This window comes from Carettochelys insculpta, chromosome 5 (assembly GCF_033958435.1).
Source record: "Carettochelys insculpta isolate YL-2023 chromosome 5, ASM3395843v1, whole genome shotgun sequence".
In the NCBI taxonomy this organism is placed as follows: Eukaryota; Metazoa; Chordata; order Testudines; family Carettochelyidae; genus Carettochelys; species Carettochelys insculpta.
Window position 1 is genome coordinate 110,173,607 of NC_134141.1, and position 17,843 is coordinate 110,191,449.

The window sequence follows — 17,843 nt, forward strand, 5'->3', positions numbered from 1 at the left end:
GAAATACCACAGGCTCATGTTAACAGATGAACAAGCTGATCCACACTGGGCACAGCTTCTTTTTCATTACCGAATACCAAATCTCTCTCTTGATAAGAAAAAAGCCCTAATTTAATGTCAGTCAGCAATCAATATTTTTACATCAATGACAGCAAGCTACAGTATTAGACAAATGTATCTGTCAGCAGATGACCAAAAAAGCGGAAGACAATGAATAATTACATAATGCAGTATCACTTGTTAGTTGTCTGTACTGGTTCCCTGGAAGACCCTGGCAATTTCTGGAGAACCTAGAATGTGGTATTAAATTTGGATGCCTAAAAGTAAGCTGTATCTCTTCCAGCCTACAGGATTGCTAGTATGACATTCAGGAAAATTACTTCAAATTAACCAAGGATGTGAATGTAAAGTAGATTAGTTAAACTGAATTAAACCCCAAGTGGACACTCAGAATTAAAGCAGCTTAACTTCAATTTGCTTTACAGTAGTCACTGAATTTTTGGTTTATCTTAATTCAGAATTAAAGTGACATTAATTAAGTCAAGCTTAGTTCACTTAATTAAAACAGGATGAATTACATTCCAAGACCTTTAAAATTGCTAAAGTCATATTTTACTGTTGGAAAAACAAACAGAAAAATCTGACAGAAAAAAAAAAGGGAGGGGGGTTGTTAATAGATCATATACTTTTTTCTCTATTCTGGTATATTTAACCAGGCCTGCTGACAGAGGGGCAAAGGCAATAGCTGGCTAGGGATCCAGGTAATTTAAAAGAGCCAGGGGTCCCAGGTGCCTGCCATGCTAGTGGCAGCCAGGAACTGTGCTGAACCCTTTAAAATTGCCTGGGTGGGCTACGGGAATTGCATGAGCAGCGGGTGGAACCCTCCCAGGGGAAGGCCAGCCTCTGGCTCCAGGCCTTCCACCCACACCCTTCACCCATGGTTGGAGTCATGAGACCCCACCTGTCCCCCTCCCTCAACCAGAGCCACAAGCCTCTCACCCTTGCCTAGAGACACCTCAAGTGCCCCCACCCCCAGATGAGCCCCGGGACAACCACAGCCTCTCTTTCCCAGATCCAACCTGCTCTGCAGGAAAGTGTTTCTGCAAAGATGGTTTTGGTATGTCCTGTGCAGGTTCCGAGGCGGCTGAGCAGCAAACACCATTGGATTTGGTCTGGGGAAGGGAGATGAAGTGCAGAGAGCCCAGGGCTCCTCTAGGCAGATGTGTGACAGTCTGCATCTGCCCTGGAGTCCTCCAAGAAGTAAGGAGAGGGGCTACTCCCTCTGGCCGTGGTGGGGGATGGAGGGGCTTGTAGCTCCAGCCAAGAGAGAGGGGCAGAGGCCCACTGATTATTCTGTCCTGGTGCCCGTAATTGTTGTCAGAGGACCTGCATTTAACATACTTTGCAGTTCCTCCTCAAATTGCACAGGCACATACATGTGTAGAATCAAAAGAAGAGGATCTTTACTCTCATGTTTCATAAGAGACTTATCAATAGTGGTGTACCATACCCCTTCCTTTCTCCCATCTCCTCTTGCATATTGCCCTTTGCCTACTTCCTTAATGTTCTTGGTACACTCCTACTACCTTCCACTAACCTCCCCAAAACCCCCTAAGCATTGTACCCTGAGTCCTGTGAGCATGAGTCAGATGCCACAGACCTGCCATGGGTTTTTGAGTGCTGTGTTGACATATCCTAAGTGAGTAAGTGACATTTGGAATTTACTGCAACTATGGTTGCTGTGGATGCAAGTGTGAAATAAATGTTGCTAAAAACAGTGAACACTTAAAAGGGAAAGACATGACATGCCTTTAACTCCTTCAACTGAAAACCAACTAGGAATGTGTGATGTACATGAACTACTATAAGGTGGGTGCATAATTGGTTTAAAGACTGTATTCAAAGAGTAGTTATCAATGGTTGTCAGATAGGGAAGACGTATTTAACACGGTCTCTCACGGTCTGTTCTAGGTCTGATATTATTCATTTTCACTGAGGATTCAGATAATGGAATGGAGAACATGCTTACAAAATTTGTGGGTAGTACCAAATTGAGGGAAATTGTAAATGCTTTCAAGAACAAGATGAGAATTCAAAGTTATCTTGTTAAATTAGAGTATTGGTTTGAAATCAACAAGATGAAATTAAACACAAAGAACTACATTTACAAGGGGAAAAAAATCAGATACACAAAGACAAAATGGGAGAAGAACTAACGGTGCCCGTGGTGTCCAACACGCTAGCCACATGTGGCTATGTGGCCAGCTGAATGTGGCTACCTGGTAAGAACACTAAATATTTATTTCAGAATAACGTGCTAGTTCACTATAGCAGTAGCCACTATAGCGGCTTCAGAACTTGTTGGACACCATGGAACTATGCACAACGTAGTATCACAGAAAATGATCTGGGGATTATAGTGGATCACAGATTGAACATGAGCCAACAATCTGAACAAGTTGCAAAAAAAGGCCAATACTCTCTCTGGGGTGTATCAACAGAAATATTATGGATAAGACATGGAAGGTAATTGTCTCCCTCTACTCAAAAGGCAAGACATCAGATGGAGTACTGAGACTGTTTTGGGCACCGTACTTCAGGCATGATGTGAATGAATTAAGCAAAGTCCAGAGGATGTCAAAAAAAATGACAAAAGGTTAAGAAAACCAACCTATGAGGAAAGGTTAAAAAAAAAAACGAATACATGTAGCCTTCAGAAAAGACAATTGAAAGAGAGACCTAATAACAGTCCTCATACATGTTAAGGGCTGATACAAGACAGACATCGATCAATTGTTCCCCAGGTTTGATGAAGAAAGCACTAGGAATATTTGGTTGAATCTACAGCAAGGGAGGGTTTGGTTACATAGGGGAAAAGCTAACTATGCACATAGTTAAATACAGGAATAGGTTCCCAAGGGGAGTTGTGGAATCCCTGTGACTGAAGCTACATCTACACTACAAGACAAATTCAAATTTAAGGCAGTTAGCTTGGTTGTACCAAGTGACTGTTTTCACTGTAAATACCATTAGCTCAATTTAGGGAACACTAATAATGATATCATAATATCATCGGGAACAGGGTGGGTGTAGTGTCAAATTTGAATTTACCAGTTCAAATGAAGGCTAGTATGCAAGAGCCATGCCTTTGAATTGACTTCATTAACCTGCAGAAGCTGACTGGCACTGCTGCACCTGCCTCCCAGCTCCCTGTCACTTGTGGGAGCTGGGAAACTGACTAGCACAGCAGGCATGGTCAGCTTCCCAGCTCCTGCAAGGAGCAGGGAGCTGGGAAGCTCATGGTGCTGCTGCACCTGGCTCCCAGCCACCCTCAGGAGCCAGGAAACTGACCAGTGCAGCACCTGGCTCCCTGCTGCACCAGGCTCCCACGAGCCAAGAGCAGCAGCACTGGACAACTTCCCAGCTCCCACAAGCTGTGGGGACTCAGAAACCAGGCAGCAAGGTAAGCACTGCCAGTGGTGGGTAGACTGATGCAACAGTCAAAGTTTGGCCACTCTAGTGTGGCAGCACTAACTTGACTTTGTGGGAAGTGAGGATATTCAAAACCATGTTTTAAAACCCAGAGTTAATAAATCAAATTTGATAAAATCCAAATTACCTGGTAGGGTAGACAAAGCCTGAAGGTTTTTAAGAACAGGTTGAACAAACACTGATCAGGGATGATCTAAACTCCTGCTTCAATGCAGGGGGTGGATTAGATCTCCTGGAAATATCCCTTCCAATACTAAATTTCTATGATCCTATGATACAGCATTATCATGGGCCAAAAGATCCACTAACTGATTTCTCCCTACAGCTTGTGCTTGAAATAAAATTAAATCCTAATTCTGACAAGTATGAAGAAAGCTCTCTGAACAAATGAATTAAGCACATACAGATAAGCATGTGCAAACAGTAGCTAGGACTTTGCTTCTTCTCAGGACTTCTCCACACTGCTGCCAAACTTTCAGATTAGACACCCTATTTCAACAAAGTAAAACATTGGTACTAGAGGTGTTCACCATTAAGGAGAACCCAAAAAAATCATGCTGAGGAGGGGTATGTTTCTCAGAAACCAAGTAGCTGGAGAATGGTATGATGAAAACAACAAAAAATAATCCACTATAAGAAAAGCAGCAGCTTGAAAGGATAGCATTTTCTCACCAGTGCATTGCCTTTGGATGACAGTCACCATCTGTGGTGCCAATAATTAAATCTTCTTCTTAATCCTCTGCATATCAGATGACTGGTAATACTTGCATGGCCTGAATGCAAGTAGAAGAGGGCAATGTCTAATATCGGACATCTAGATACATATGTACATTCTGTGACAGACAATGGGAAAGATGATTAGGATAAAAAGTAAAAACTACTGTATTGCAAGAGATTTTAAAATCAAATCAAAAGTGTGTTGGCAATGTTCCAACTAAAAACAAGCTTTTTATTTAATTTAATTGAAGGCGGCCTAATGTAGGAGGAGTTGTTTTGAGGGTATGGAACTATGAGAATATTTCGCCATTTTAGGATGCTTAATCCTGCAGTTAATTTTCCGAATAAAAATTAATCTTGACTACTAACTCACATACTTGACTCAATTCGTCACAAAAAAAAAAAAAAATTAAATGGATTACCAATACTTGAACTAAACCATTTCCTTGCTGTCTTGTGCAATTTGCCCATACCTTCTAAATCTATATTACAATCACCTTAATCTGAAATATCACAAGATAGACCTGGTTAACAGAAAAGCAAACATAAATACCCTTAAACCCTCCTGAATCTCCACCACCACAATTCAAAATTGAATTACAGTGATAACCAACATTATTGGAACATTAATCTTAAATAATAGAAATTTGCAAAAATGCTTTTATCACTTCAAATAGAATACATGATGGAATTGGGAAGCATTTTCATAGACACTGAATTATCTCCATATAGATTCTTTTGGGAAATATGTTATTAGGCTACATATAATGTGTCCTTATACACAAATACAGAGAGATGACCACAGTCCAGGATATGAGCACTCATCCTGAAAGGGAATGTCTATTTGTGCGATACCAAACCTAAAACAGTTATATTTGAATTTCCTTGAATGCAGAAAAATTTTATGTTTTGTAATTAGAGAAAAATATAACAGAATGCAATGTTTTCTTTCTGTCTTTTCACTCATGTTGCACTAACACAATGATTACACACGACAACTGAAATGGCTTTTTTCGGAGCTGTTATGGTCTGAAGCCATATTTGATTTAAAGACAATTCAGATCCCAGATTTTTTGTGATAAACCACATTGGCATCAGCACTGACCACAGGTACCATACTATAACTATGTACACTTTTAAAAGCAAAAAACTATTTGCTCAATGTCACTGTCAGGGCTCCTTCCCCCCTGGCACAAGGAGTGAAGAAGTGGGGATCCACAAAAACTTAGAAACACCATGTCTACAAAAGGCTCTACTTTAAAAACTCCTCAAGGTCAGAATCCAGGGAATCTATGGAGGGTATGCCTCCACCACTCCAGTCCTTGGAGACCCCTTTTAACTGAGGCAAACACACTGGGGAATGCGTCCTTGCCAGGGAGGGAGGAAAACTCAGCTCTAGAGAAAAAGACATGTACACTGCCAGCTATCTGGCCAAATGTACATAGGTTGACAGGCCTCACAGACACAGGGAGTAGGTCAGTCTCTAAAACCAAAAGGGTGCTTTATTCAGAAAGCAAGAGAAAGTCTCGACTTTAGTCTTCAACACAGAGACTCCCTCTCTGGGATTCAGCTTAAAACTTACCGGTGAAAAGAACCAAGTCAATGACCAGAATCATTAAGGCTACATCTACACCAGAAGCATCTGTCGACAGAAGTTACTGTTGACAGAGAAATCTCAACGGAACCTCTGTCGACGGATTGCAGCTACACACAACTTGCTCTAGTAGCAGAGGGGTAACCATGTTAGTCTGTATCTTCGAGAACAACAAAAAGTCCTGCGGCACCTTATAGACTAACAGATATTTTCGAGCATAAGCTTTTGTGGGCAAAGACCCACTTCATCAGATGCATGAGTGGCAGGAGGTGCGGCAGGGGCGGGGGGGAAGTTGCAGAAGGGTATTTAAAGAGTGGGGTCCCAGTAAAACAGAGAACCAGAGCTGACAAAGTCTATTCAGCAAGGTGGATATGGCCCATTATCAGTAGTATGTATCAAAAGAGGAAAAAACAACTCAGATCAGACAGGAGGATGTGGCCCATTGTCAGAGTCTGATGGGGAGATATTAACGCTCAGGGCAGAGAAGCCGCTTTTATAAGGGGCCAGCCACTCCCAGTCTCTGTTTAATCCTTGGTTGATGGAGTCAAATTTGCAAATAAATTGTAGCTCAGATTTCTCTCTCCATTTGATTTTTGAAATTTCTTTATATTTGAACTGCTACTTTTAAATCTGTTACTGAGTATCCAGGGAGATTGAAGTGTTCTCCCACAGGTTTCTGTACATTACCGTTCCTGATGTCTGATTTATGTCCATTTATTCTTTTACGTAGAGACTGTCCAGTGGAGACAGAAAAATATCAAAGACTGGGAGTGGCTGGCCCCTCACAAAAGCAGCTGCTCTGCCCCGTCCGGTCTTTAAAATACCCCTCTGGAATCGCCCCCCATCCACCACTCATGAATCTGATGAAGCGGGTCTTTGCCCATGAAAGCTCCAAAATAGCTGTTAGTCTATAAGGTGTCACAAGACTTCTTGTTCACAACTTGCTTTGTCAACCAAGAACTGCCAGACTGCCCTCTGGTGACAGAAAGCAGAATGGCAGCTCTGCAAACAGGGCTACCTGACAACCAAAAGTCCTGTCAACAGAAGTATCTACACAGCACTTCTGTCAACAGCACTCAAGCAACAGAGATTTCTGCCTCAAATTTTTGAGCAATAACTCTGTCAAGGCAAAAAGCAGAGTTCTGTTGAGATTCTGTCAACAGAAGGCTTCATGAGTGTAGATGCTTCTTGAGTTCTGTTGACAGAACTCTCCAGTGTGGACACAGCCTAAGAGAAAAGTAGAGTCAGTCCTAAACCACATTTAAAATAACCATAATCTGATTGCATCTGCCTAGACATTACCCTTCTACTTACATCGCTATAGCTGCTTTGAAGACGGTCAGGATATTCATGTGATTCATTCCAACTGCCTGGGAGACATATACTCTCTCTCTCACACACCCACACCCCTAAAACTGCAGTTGTTCTCAGTTCAAAAAACATCACTCCACTCCCATTGGCCTACCTGAGCTGAAGTTATCTCAGAAAGAGATTAACCCCTTCTGTGAACTCATTCATGACAGTCACACAAAGTCTGTAGCAGTCAGCAATAGACTCCAGAGGTCCTGACTTCCAGGGCTGTGTTTTACCTCATAGATGTCACCCACCCATGCTGGTTGTTCAGTAAATATAGTCAGTATCAACCAATTTATTTAGCTGGAACTCAAATGTTTCTGAAGTTCTCAGCAGCTAGAGAAACTCATTTCCATTCAATCAAACCAAGCACCCACCTCTGACAGCACTACTTCAGTGGCTTTCTTAATACAGGCGTTATGAGCATAGAACACCAACAAATTCCAAATATGTTCACTGAGGAATGTTGCTACATGGCCAGCAATAATGTAATCACCAAAAGCTTCAATGGCACAATTCAGGTCACCTCTGATGGATATAAACTGAATAAACAGCCAAAGCACTTGAACCTAGGTGGCACTTGATCAGCAATAAGGTAACATCCCTTTGAGATTTGCCATGATGCATTCAGTTTTTTATTTAATTTAAATCTAGATGCTTTCCTTGACTATTATTAAAATTTAAAGAAGAAAAAAATGTATTTTTCATGTATCCAAAGCAGTGTCAGTGATTGAAATGCCTTTCAATCACAGCTATGAATACTGTTTTAGTATAATGCAATGTATGCACTCTAATACTTTTGAAAAAAAATCTAATTTTGACATATCACAGGTTGCTAATATCTTCTGGGTTGACAGAATAGGGAATGAGAACTGTTCCCTTGTACTTTATCCAATCAATATGAATTGCAAATAACAGTTGCTTAACTTCAATATCAGAGGGGTAGCCATATTAAGTCTATAAAGTGCCAAAGGACTTCTCGTTGTTTTTGCAGATACAGACTAACAGATTTTTTTGAAGCATAAACTTTCGTGGGCAAAGACCCACTTTGTCACATGCAGATCCAAAAAATCTGTTAATCTATAAGGTGCCACAGGACTGCTCATTGTTTTTGCCATCAGTGATGTTTTAAGATACACATAGACACATTTTAGACAATTTTTTATTACAGCAACTTTAAGGAAAAGAAAAAAAAAAGAGGAGAAGGAGGAGGCATCCTCAATTCTAAGAACACAATTAATTGTAAATAAACATCCATTTGTTGACATTATAGCACAATCAGGAAATGAGTTTCTTCTTGTGCTAGCACAGAAGGATATTAATTACATGCTGGAATTCAGCAAAAAGATATTCAAGTTGGCAACTTTAATCCCCACTCACTTACGTACTCATACATACTCACTCAGAGACAGAGGAAATGAACAGAAAACAGTTGGCGAGTTAAACTGTAAAGTTATTGATTTTATGACGCTCAATTCTGTACAACTGATGACAAAAAATTAAAGCTACTGTCAGGATGACGATGTATCTATAGACTAACAGAATACCTAGACTTTCACCTCCAGGATCCCAAACCTACTAACACAGATGCTTAACCATCTATAGGCCAAATGAAATCCGGGGGGCTGGCTGGGGTAATAAGGTTAAGTACACTAATCCCTTGTTTAACAAGTACACTCATCCCTCGCTTTACGAGCGCAGTTGGTTCCCAACTTTCTGCTCGTAGGCAGAAACTCGTAAGAGGGACACTAAATTACCATTAAATTACATGTAAAAGTCTCTGATTGCTTCCTAGGGCTCCCAACTCAGGGAAGGAGTGGCTGCAGGTGGCGCTGCTTTTGAAAGGTAAGTGAACCTTGGGTTGGGGAGGGTTAAAAGCTGGGGGTAGTTTAGGGCTGTGAGCAGGACAGAGGGTTAAAATCTGGTGGCAGGTGTGGGGGGGGTTCAGACTGACATGGTTTGGGGTGATGGGGTTGGGTCACAGGGATCAGGAGGCAGGGGGGTCTGGCTGTCTGACTGTGGGTATGGTAAGGGGTCCTGGCTGTCACGGTTTGGGGCTGTGGGGGGTTACAGATGGGGGGGTCTGGCCATGGGGGTTACAGGCAGCAGGGAGGGGGTCTGGCCGTGGCGGGGGCACAGGGGGTTACAGGCAGCCACAAGAGTAACAGGTGGCCAGGGGGGTGGGCCTGGCCACAGGGGATATAGGCAGCCACAGAGTGGTCTGGCCCGGGGACGGTACAGGCCGCTGCAGGAGGTACAAGTGGCAGCAGGGTCTGGCCATGGGGCCAGCAGGGGTGTCAGGCTGCAGGGCCACGGCAGGGTGTACAGGCAGCCACAGGAAGGTCTGGCCACTGGGGGTGAACGCGTCAGGGGGGTCTGGCTCCAGGGGGCGTACAGGTGGCTACAGGGCCGGCAAGGGGTACACGCGCTTATTTGAGGAGGGTCCCTGACTGGGATGGGAAGACCCACAAACCTGCAGCTGAAGTGGAGCCAGCTGCGGAGTCCCAGACAGGGGAGTGGGGAGACCTTTAGCCCTGCAGCTGGAGCCTTCTGCCTCCCTTTCCTCAGACATGCAGCTGTCTGACAGCCTTGCAGCTGGGGGAAGAGAGGGAGAAGGCTCTTAGTCTGGTTCCCTCCTCTGTAATGACAGGAACGTGAAATTGACCAGCCATGAGCTGATCAGTTTCCTGGCCGGGCAAGCCATGTGGAGACTGGAACCAGCCAGTTCCTGGTTCCCAGCTCCTGTCACTCTGGGACCCAGGAAACTGACCAGCCCTGGTAGTTCCTGGCTCCCCTCCCCTTGCAGGAAAATTCAAGTTTTACAGGGGTTGCAGGAACAAACCCTGGGTAATTTGAGGGTTTACTGTATTAGGACCACCCCCCCCAATGCCAGCGCCCGCCCCACAGACCTCATCCTTGGCCAGGTTTTAAACCCCGCCCCAATATCCCAAACTGCCCCCAGCCTTACAGCCCCCCAGCAGCCCCAAACCGCCCCCAGGCTTACAACCCCCCCTGCAGCCCCACACTCCCCCCAGATTTAGACCACCCTGCCACCCCTCAACAGCTCCAGCCTTAGACACTCCTCCTTCTCCCCCAGCCTCTTCACTGGGGCTGCTAGGCTGGGTGGCTTCCCCAGCCCTCCTGGTCCCAGCAATTAACTCAAATGTCAAGGTTTCAGCAGCTAGGCATTAGGTAATTGCTATCCCTAGTGATAGCTGCTGGAGACGGCAGCTATCTTTATTTATAGATATCTGCCTGAGGCAGCATTGTTAAGAAACTGCAAATGGCTTCTTTAACAGCCATATGCAGTTGGAACTGCCCAGCTAGCAACCCTTAACAAATCTAATGGGACCAACCCATGGGCTGGGAATCCCTGCTCCACCTACACACACTACATTCTATCCTGGTGTCAAACTATTCAAATACATCAGAAAAATACCTAACCTCAACTGGTTTACGTCAAGTTACAAGCACTTGGAACAAATTGGAGACTTTTACATCTATTTTAATGGGAATTTAGTGTCGCTTTTATGAGTTTTCACCTACGAGCAGAAATTTGGGAACCAACTGTGCTCGTATAGTGAGGGATGAGTGTATGTGCATAATTGTTTGTAAGATAATATCCACGTCACTATTTTGAACTTGGCCCAAGTTTGCAGGCTGTGTAGGTGCTCACATAAGTTGAGTAGGTGTGTTCAATCCACATACTATGCCTGGGTATCTAGACAATGACTGCAACCCAGTTTTCAATTTCATCAGGCTGACCAAGCATTAAACTGGCCTGGAAAATTAACTACCCTTTTAATTTAGGAGCAATCCTAGTAGTTTCTGTGAGGCTAGGAACAGCAATAGGCACTGTATGAACTTTTAATGTTGTGCATATTCATCGATTCTCTGACGATTTCAGAAAAGTCTGAAATATCTGTGAAACATTAATATCAGTCAGCAGAATGAAAAATTATACTAGGGAGGAAACTTCTATTCCAGGTGTTATAAATTTAACAGTCCACTCTGTCTCATGCAGATACCCTTATTTTATGTGTCAATCGTCCTCTTCAGCTTATATCAAGTTTCTGAAGGATCCAACCTCATTTTTTTTAAAAAGAAGCTATACAAAATGCATAGAAGTTTAACTATCTTGACTCATTTAAAAGATAAATTTTGTCAGCCTTGAAATTAAATGTGCCTGAAAGTATTTTATATTAGGGATGCCAACGATTAACTACTAAGTCTCACCCTAAATGGATGAGGTTCACAGATAGGGGTTGGGGCAGCCTCCCACCTTCCATGGGCAGGAAGTTGCTTCAGTCCCACCAGATCACCAGGGGCAGGAGGTGGGAAATGCTCCATCACAGCCAGAACTGTATGGAGTCTGCTCCAACCCGGCTGGACCAGGGCTGCTGTGGCCTGGCTGGATTGTCCCTGCCCACAGCGTGCCGCGGCTGCTGCTGACAGAGACTACTCTGAACAGATTAAACACCCCTGCACCAAGTCTGCTGGGGACCGTGGCTGTTCTGGAGCAGCTGCAGTCCCTACATACCATGGGCAGGGGAGCTCCAGCCAAGCTGGAGCAGGCCCTGTCTGCAGAAGGGGGGCTTCTCCATCCCAACTAGCTGGAGCAGTCTCCCCAGACATGCACACACGCACTCATGCACAGTTAATCCATTAACCAGTTAAAAACTAATGTTTAACTGGTTAAATAATTAAATGGGATTTTACATACTTAAGTCATATGTGCAGACTACTATAATTTTTAACAATACAAACATGAGATTAAGACTGAAAATACCTTTTATGGTTGTTAACATGAAATGATGAATTACTTACAGTTTCTCATTTTATACAATCGTGTGTGTAGGATTAATTTTAGCCACTGATTAAAAGCTTTTCATTTCTTTAATGAAGGGGTTTTCCTTGATGATGACGACTTTAAAAAAATCTCATTTTCATATTCTCTCAAAGAGCCTTCCTCATTCAAACTGTCACATGAAATACAAGCTACTCAAGGCACTTATGAAACTAGATTTAAAATTACTTGCTATTTCCTAAGATAGTTTTGCCTTCTATTATGAATGATAGTACATTAAATAGGGACCAACTTTTCTTGTACAAGTATATAAGTTTCCCTGATCCTTACTGTTCCCTGTAAGTAGCTCACTTGTGCAGCCACTCAGAAGAAATTAAAATGCCACCGAGCTGATTAGTAGGGTTTCCCCCAGCTAGGTTTTATGTTTCTATTGGAGGTGCACATTCGCATATGCCTTGCTGCACGTAAAAAAAATTTTTTCCAAACATTGGTGGAAACATATCTACTCATGGATGGACAAGATTAGATATAACATCACTGATCATAAAGGGATTTTTAAAGCTACTGATTTCTCAGAGAACTTCCTAGAACATAAGGGATCAGGAGGTACTGTATTGAATAATTCACCCTATATTATTATCATCTATAGAGTGTCTCAGCATACATGTGCACATTACAGAAACAAAGGTGACAGTTATTTTGCTTTCTGTCCTGAAATTTGTGGAAGAAGGAAGGAGCAGTGGTTCCCTCTATTCTTTTGTGATATCTAAAGTTATCAACAATTCCTCAAATAAGATCACAACAATCATTGTCCAAAAAGTACTACCATAACTCAACGTATTGAATTAATTACATCTCTAACATGGTGAGCGGCAATGCTGTGGCATCAAGATCTATACTCCAAGGTTATGTTCTTGTAAAGACTTATACACGTGCTTAGCTTTATGAACTTCAGGAGTCCTGTTTACTTCAGTTGGGCTACTCACCTACACATATTAAGCATGTGCATAAATCTTCACAGGATTACAGCCTAAAGCTACAAATAAATCATTTGCAGTCACCCTCCGGGAAAAATCTCTCCTAACACACAAGGAAATTCCTTGTATAAAGAAAAAATTCTAAAATCTACAACAGAAGCCTCAATCCTGCAAGGAGCTCTATGTTGGCTGACATCTGCACCTACACGATGTCTCATTTAAATCCACAAACTGCTGTGTGGGTGTCAGCATCTGCTTTCACAATAGTAAAATCCTGAAATCTGGATGAAAAGGAACAAGCTCTTGATGGGCATCAAGTTACCATCAAAAGTAATGAATTCCTAAAGACTTCCCTGTAATAGGGGATTTACTTTAAATGAGCACAAGGTGCCATCGTACCCCTATTGACTGCTTCCACAATTACAACCTACCAAATTCATGGCAGTGAAAAACACATCATGGGCTATTACATCTCAACTCCTCCATGAAATCCAGCTTCCAACCAGGAGCTCCTGCCCTGTACAGGGCTCCAGCTACTAGTCCCAGCTGGTGACAGTGAGGTACAAGATCTCTCCTTCCCCTTTAGGAGCTGTTCCTAGGATGTGTCAGATCCACCTCCAGGGTCTCCCCAGCTGCAGGAAGTTCTGTCGTGTGATCTGTTACCAGCACCACCCCCATGCAGGCAGGAGATTGTGTGTGTGGTGGGCGGGGGAGAGAGCGGACGGACAGACATGACTGGACACATGCACATGTTAATCCACCCTTCCCATACCCTGTGATCCTCACTGCTGTGCTGAGGCTGGTCGTAGTACTAGCTTTGAAACTGAGTGCCCCATCAGCACCCTTCCTCTCTGGTTGCCCAGCATTGAATGCAGCATCCCCACAAGCAGCAGAGAGGAAGAGTGGCAATCCCATAACCTGTGCCAGTTTACTTTCATCAGAATCTCCAGATATGAAGAAGTGGGTCTGTCCCATGAAAGCACACCACCCGAAACTGACTAGTTTTAAAACCACCTGGCTATGAAATTCACCGAAATGAACCATAAATTAGTAGGACCCTATCTATAATAGGGCGGTGAAAAGTGTCCATAACTCATATAAAACCTGGCACTATCATAACACCTATTTCACCCCCACAGGCACTATGTCCCATCATACAAAAAGAACCCCCCCCCAATATTGCAACCACATATTGTGCCATGACACTCATGGAAACTTACTTGGTGAGCCCAATTTATACAGGAACATAATTGTTTGGAAAGTGAAAGGTGCTACTTTAACAAATAATAAGGGCTTGTGACATGTCAAATTCATCCAGATCCTGGAAACCACCCCCCCCCAGCTACACAAATAGGGTAATTCCAAAAGGATGTTATAAAGTGTCTGCCACCCAAACCCCAAAATGACCCAGCGGAGCTGCAGAGAGATACCAGGCAGCCTCCCCCCACCCATGGTCTCCCCAGAAGAGTCTCTACTGATGCCAGGCAGTGCCCACCCCAGAAAACCTCACACTGCAGGAACAATGCCATATAGTGGCTAGTACCAAAGGGGTTCATGTTGCAGAGGATGAGGGGGATGCAAAGCAGTTGCTGGCGCCAAAGACGATTGCACTGCAAGAAGGAAACTCCCTGACAGAGCCCAAACCACAGGAGCTAGCGTCACAGGGGGCATGCCAAGCAGAACCTGACCCAAGGGAGCTAGTGTTGTAAAGACAAGGGGTGCCCAGGCAGAATCCAACCTAAAGGGGCTAGCAGTGCTGGGGTCGGGGAGACATGCCAGGCAGAACCTGACCAATGGGTACTGGCGCTACAGCAGGGGAGAGGGCGTACCAGGCAGAACCTGACAAAAGGGGGCTAGCATTGCGGGGTCATGGGGGACATGCCAGGCAGTACCCGACCCCAGGGGGCTGGCGCTGCGGGGGCAGGGGAGGGGGAGGGACACGCCAGGTAGAACCTGACCCGACAGCCCACGAGGTAGATCATACTCAGAGAGAAGGGGGCAAAGCCTCCTGCCAGAAGTGGGGGATGAGTTCCGTGTGCGAGTAGTGCCCCCACCCCGTACAGAGGCACTAACCTGTACAGACACGACACGACCGTGCCGCCGTGTGGAGTGTGTGGTGTGGCCCGGCCCGGCCGAGCCCCAGCTAGCGGGAATGGGGCTGCCCAGGGCTGCGCGCCCCACTGGGCCCCTCTCGGATACGATAAATCAGCTGACAAGCTCCATCCAGCTGCCGCGATTCCTATAGCAAGTGTCGTACAACTGCACTGCTTTGCCTGACGGCAGGCTGAAAAATGGCCGTAACTATGGAGACTACAACAGCGTAGCCCATCCCACAACGGCTGCTGGGGAGGGAGTTGAGAGCATAGCGAAGACTGGAGCGCGTGGCTAGAGCAGCTGTTAGGCTTCCGTTGGGGAGATGCGGCGAGTCGGGGGCGGGGCTTGTGCAGGAGACGACGACAGGGCCTTTGGAGAGCGCTTTAGCTAATGGAGTAATTGCTTTCTTACCGAGCCTCTCAGCCCTAGCCACGGGCCGGGCCAAGCCGGAAAAGCCCCCCTTGTATTGCCGTAAGAGTCTCCCCACGGGGAGTTCCTCTGGAATAACTAACAACGATCATAAATAAACGAGTATGTGATAATGGCTCTTCCATCTCGCATCGGACAAGTATGACAGGCTCTGATGGCTGGAGGTTGAAGCTAGACAAATTCAGACTGGCGATAAGGTGTAAATTTTTAATGGCTGGTAATTAAGTATTGGAACAGTTAAGGGTGGGGGAAGGTGGATTCGCCCTCCCTCATAATTTTAAAATCAAGCTTGGATGCTTGGGTCAGGGGATTTGTATTTGCTGTGTTAAATGGGATATCAGACTAAACACTTCCAATGGTCCCCTGAAGCCTTGGAATCCATAACAAGTATTCCATAAAATAACTATTCTGCAACAGCTAGTTCAGTAAATTGTCAAATAGAATCAAACCTTAAACAAGTGGAGTCAGAGTGCAGAGTCATTGTGTAGAGATACAGAATTGGTATACACATGTCTAGCTGCAAAAATAAGCCATGGATAGCTATATCAGTGGTTCTGCAGAGCCTTACCAGGGCTGTCCTGGTAGAAAATGTGAAATAACTAATAATGCAAAATGTGAATAACTTCTACAACTGAAAACAAAAAGCAGTCCAGTAGCACTTTAAGGCACGAGTCTGTTCTGGCATGGCTATGATCTGAAGAAGTGGGTCTGTCCCATGAAAGCTCATCATCTACTAAATTATTTTGTTAGTCTTTAAAGTGCTACTGGACTGCTTTTTTTGTTTTCATAGTATATAGACTAGCATGACTTTCTCTCTGTTACTATTCTACAACTGAAATTAGTAAACGCATTTTATGTTGGACAAAAGCAATTAGACATACTCGTGGTTTGCTTTAATACATATGTTGGCATAAAATATGTCATATATATAGGGAGTAGGTATAGAAGTTGTTCCCCAAACACCAGCTCCTTGTAATTGTTGGATAAAGATGAAGCTGATCAACTCCAACTTTTTATTGGAGGTGATTGTGATGATTTAACAAGCAATTTTTATTCATCTGCTATGGAGGATAAAAGTATAAGTACATTGTGACTGTGTGAATCTATTTTTGATGATAAAAGTCTTGGAGAAATATACTGTATAGGCTGTCAAGTGACTAAAAATTAATCTCAATTAGTCATACAACTTAAAAAAACTAATCATACTCACCATGTTAAGCAGTAATTTATTTTTTAATGTAGCCTTTATGGCTGTGGAGAAAGAAACTTGAACATGGAAAACCTAAAGGACCAGAACCAAGAATGCAAACAGAACAAACCCAAGTTTTAGTTTTCTGCAAATCTCATGATTTACAAATCAAACCTACCAGTTTTTGAATGCTTGGGGTTAGCAATATGCAATTTTGCCCAATGTGCACTGGATTTCCTATAAGTGCTAATTCTACAATGAAATCTGACAACGTAGACTCTTGGAGAGCCCTATGATGGGAAACAGACATCCACAAGAGCCATTTGCATGGCAGGACTCGGATTTTATTTGGTATTGTGCCTCCAGTAGAGGCCAGTTTCTGACACAGAAAAGAGAACCAGCCAGCATGAAACTGGTCCATGTATGGGGACAGGAATAAGGGGAATTCTTACCTGATTCCTGGCAGCTGGCAGCCTGTGACCTGAAGCATAACATTTCATTAACCCTCATTACAAAGGATATTGGTATGCTCCGGACCTTTTAAAAAATTTAATCACAACCTTTAAGTTTATTGAGAGCTCTCTCTAGTTCCCGAGGCCTAGACAATACATTACACCTTCATGAAAGTTTTCACATAGCTACCATTCTGCAAGGCAGTTTTCCAAGAGTTAATTCCAGCACCTCCACCTTTCTGCCCCCTGCTCCTTCTGCAGCACACATTTTTTGTCAGGTAGCACTTTAAAGACTAGCAAACTAGTTTATTGGGTTTTGTTTTCGTGGGACAGACCCACTTCTTCAGACCACAGTCTGGCTGTGGTCTGAAGAAGTGGGTCTGTCCCACGAAAGCTCACCCATTAAACTATTATGCTAGTCTTTAAAGTGCTACTTGACTGCTTTTTGTTTTGATAGTTTATAGACTAGCACATCTTCCTCTCTGTTACTATTTTTTGTCAAGGTGGTAAATGGCATAACAAACCTGCTGCAAGTCAAGGCTTGCAAAATTAGCATTTAAATGGTCAAAGGGAATGCAATGCAATTGCTACTGTGTACAAAACAAAGTGGAATTTCTGCTTTGGATTACAACAGCCTCAGCCCTGGGAGGGTAAAAAGTAGCATGGTCAACTCTGCCCTGCATTAATCACAAGCGTTGATGCACCTTAATTGACAGTCCTAATATCTTTATCTATATAT

The 17,843-nt window shown here is 43.7% G+C and overlaps 1 protein-coding gene across 3 annotated transcripts in view; it reads right to left on the minus strand.

Moving 5' to 3' along the window:
- Nucleotides 1-15,169, minus strand: part of WDR7 (WD repeat domain 7) — a 310,876-nt gene extending 295,707 nt beyond the window's left edge. For 2 of the 3 annotated variants that reach the window (XM_074995754.1, XM_074995752.1), the window contains exon 1: nt 4,165-4,233. In XM_074995754.1, coding sequence (XP_074851855.1) covers nt 4,165-4,172 — 8 coding nt within the window. In that variant the 5' untranslated portion in view covers nt 4,173-4,233. Of the gene's footprint in view, nt 1-4,164; nt 4,234-15,013 lie in introns of those variants that run through there. The other variant, XM_074995753.1, reaches the window with a different exon arrangement.
- Between the last annotated feature and the right edge of the window lie 2,674 nt (nt 15,170-17,843).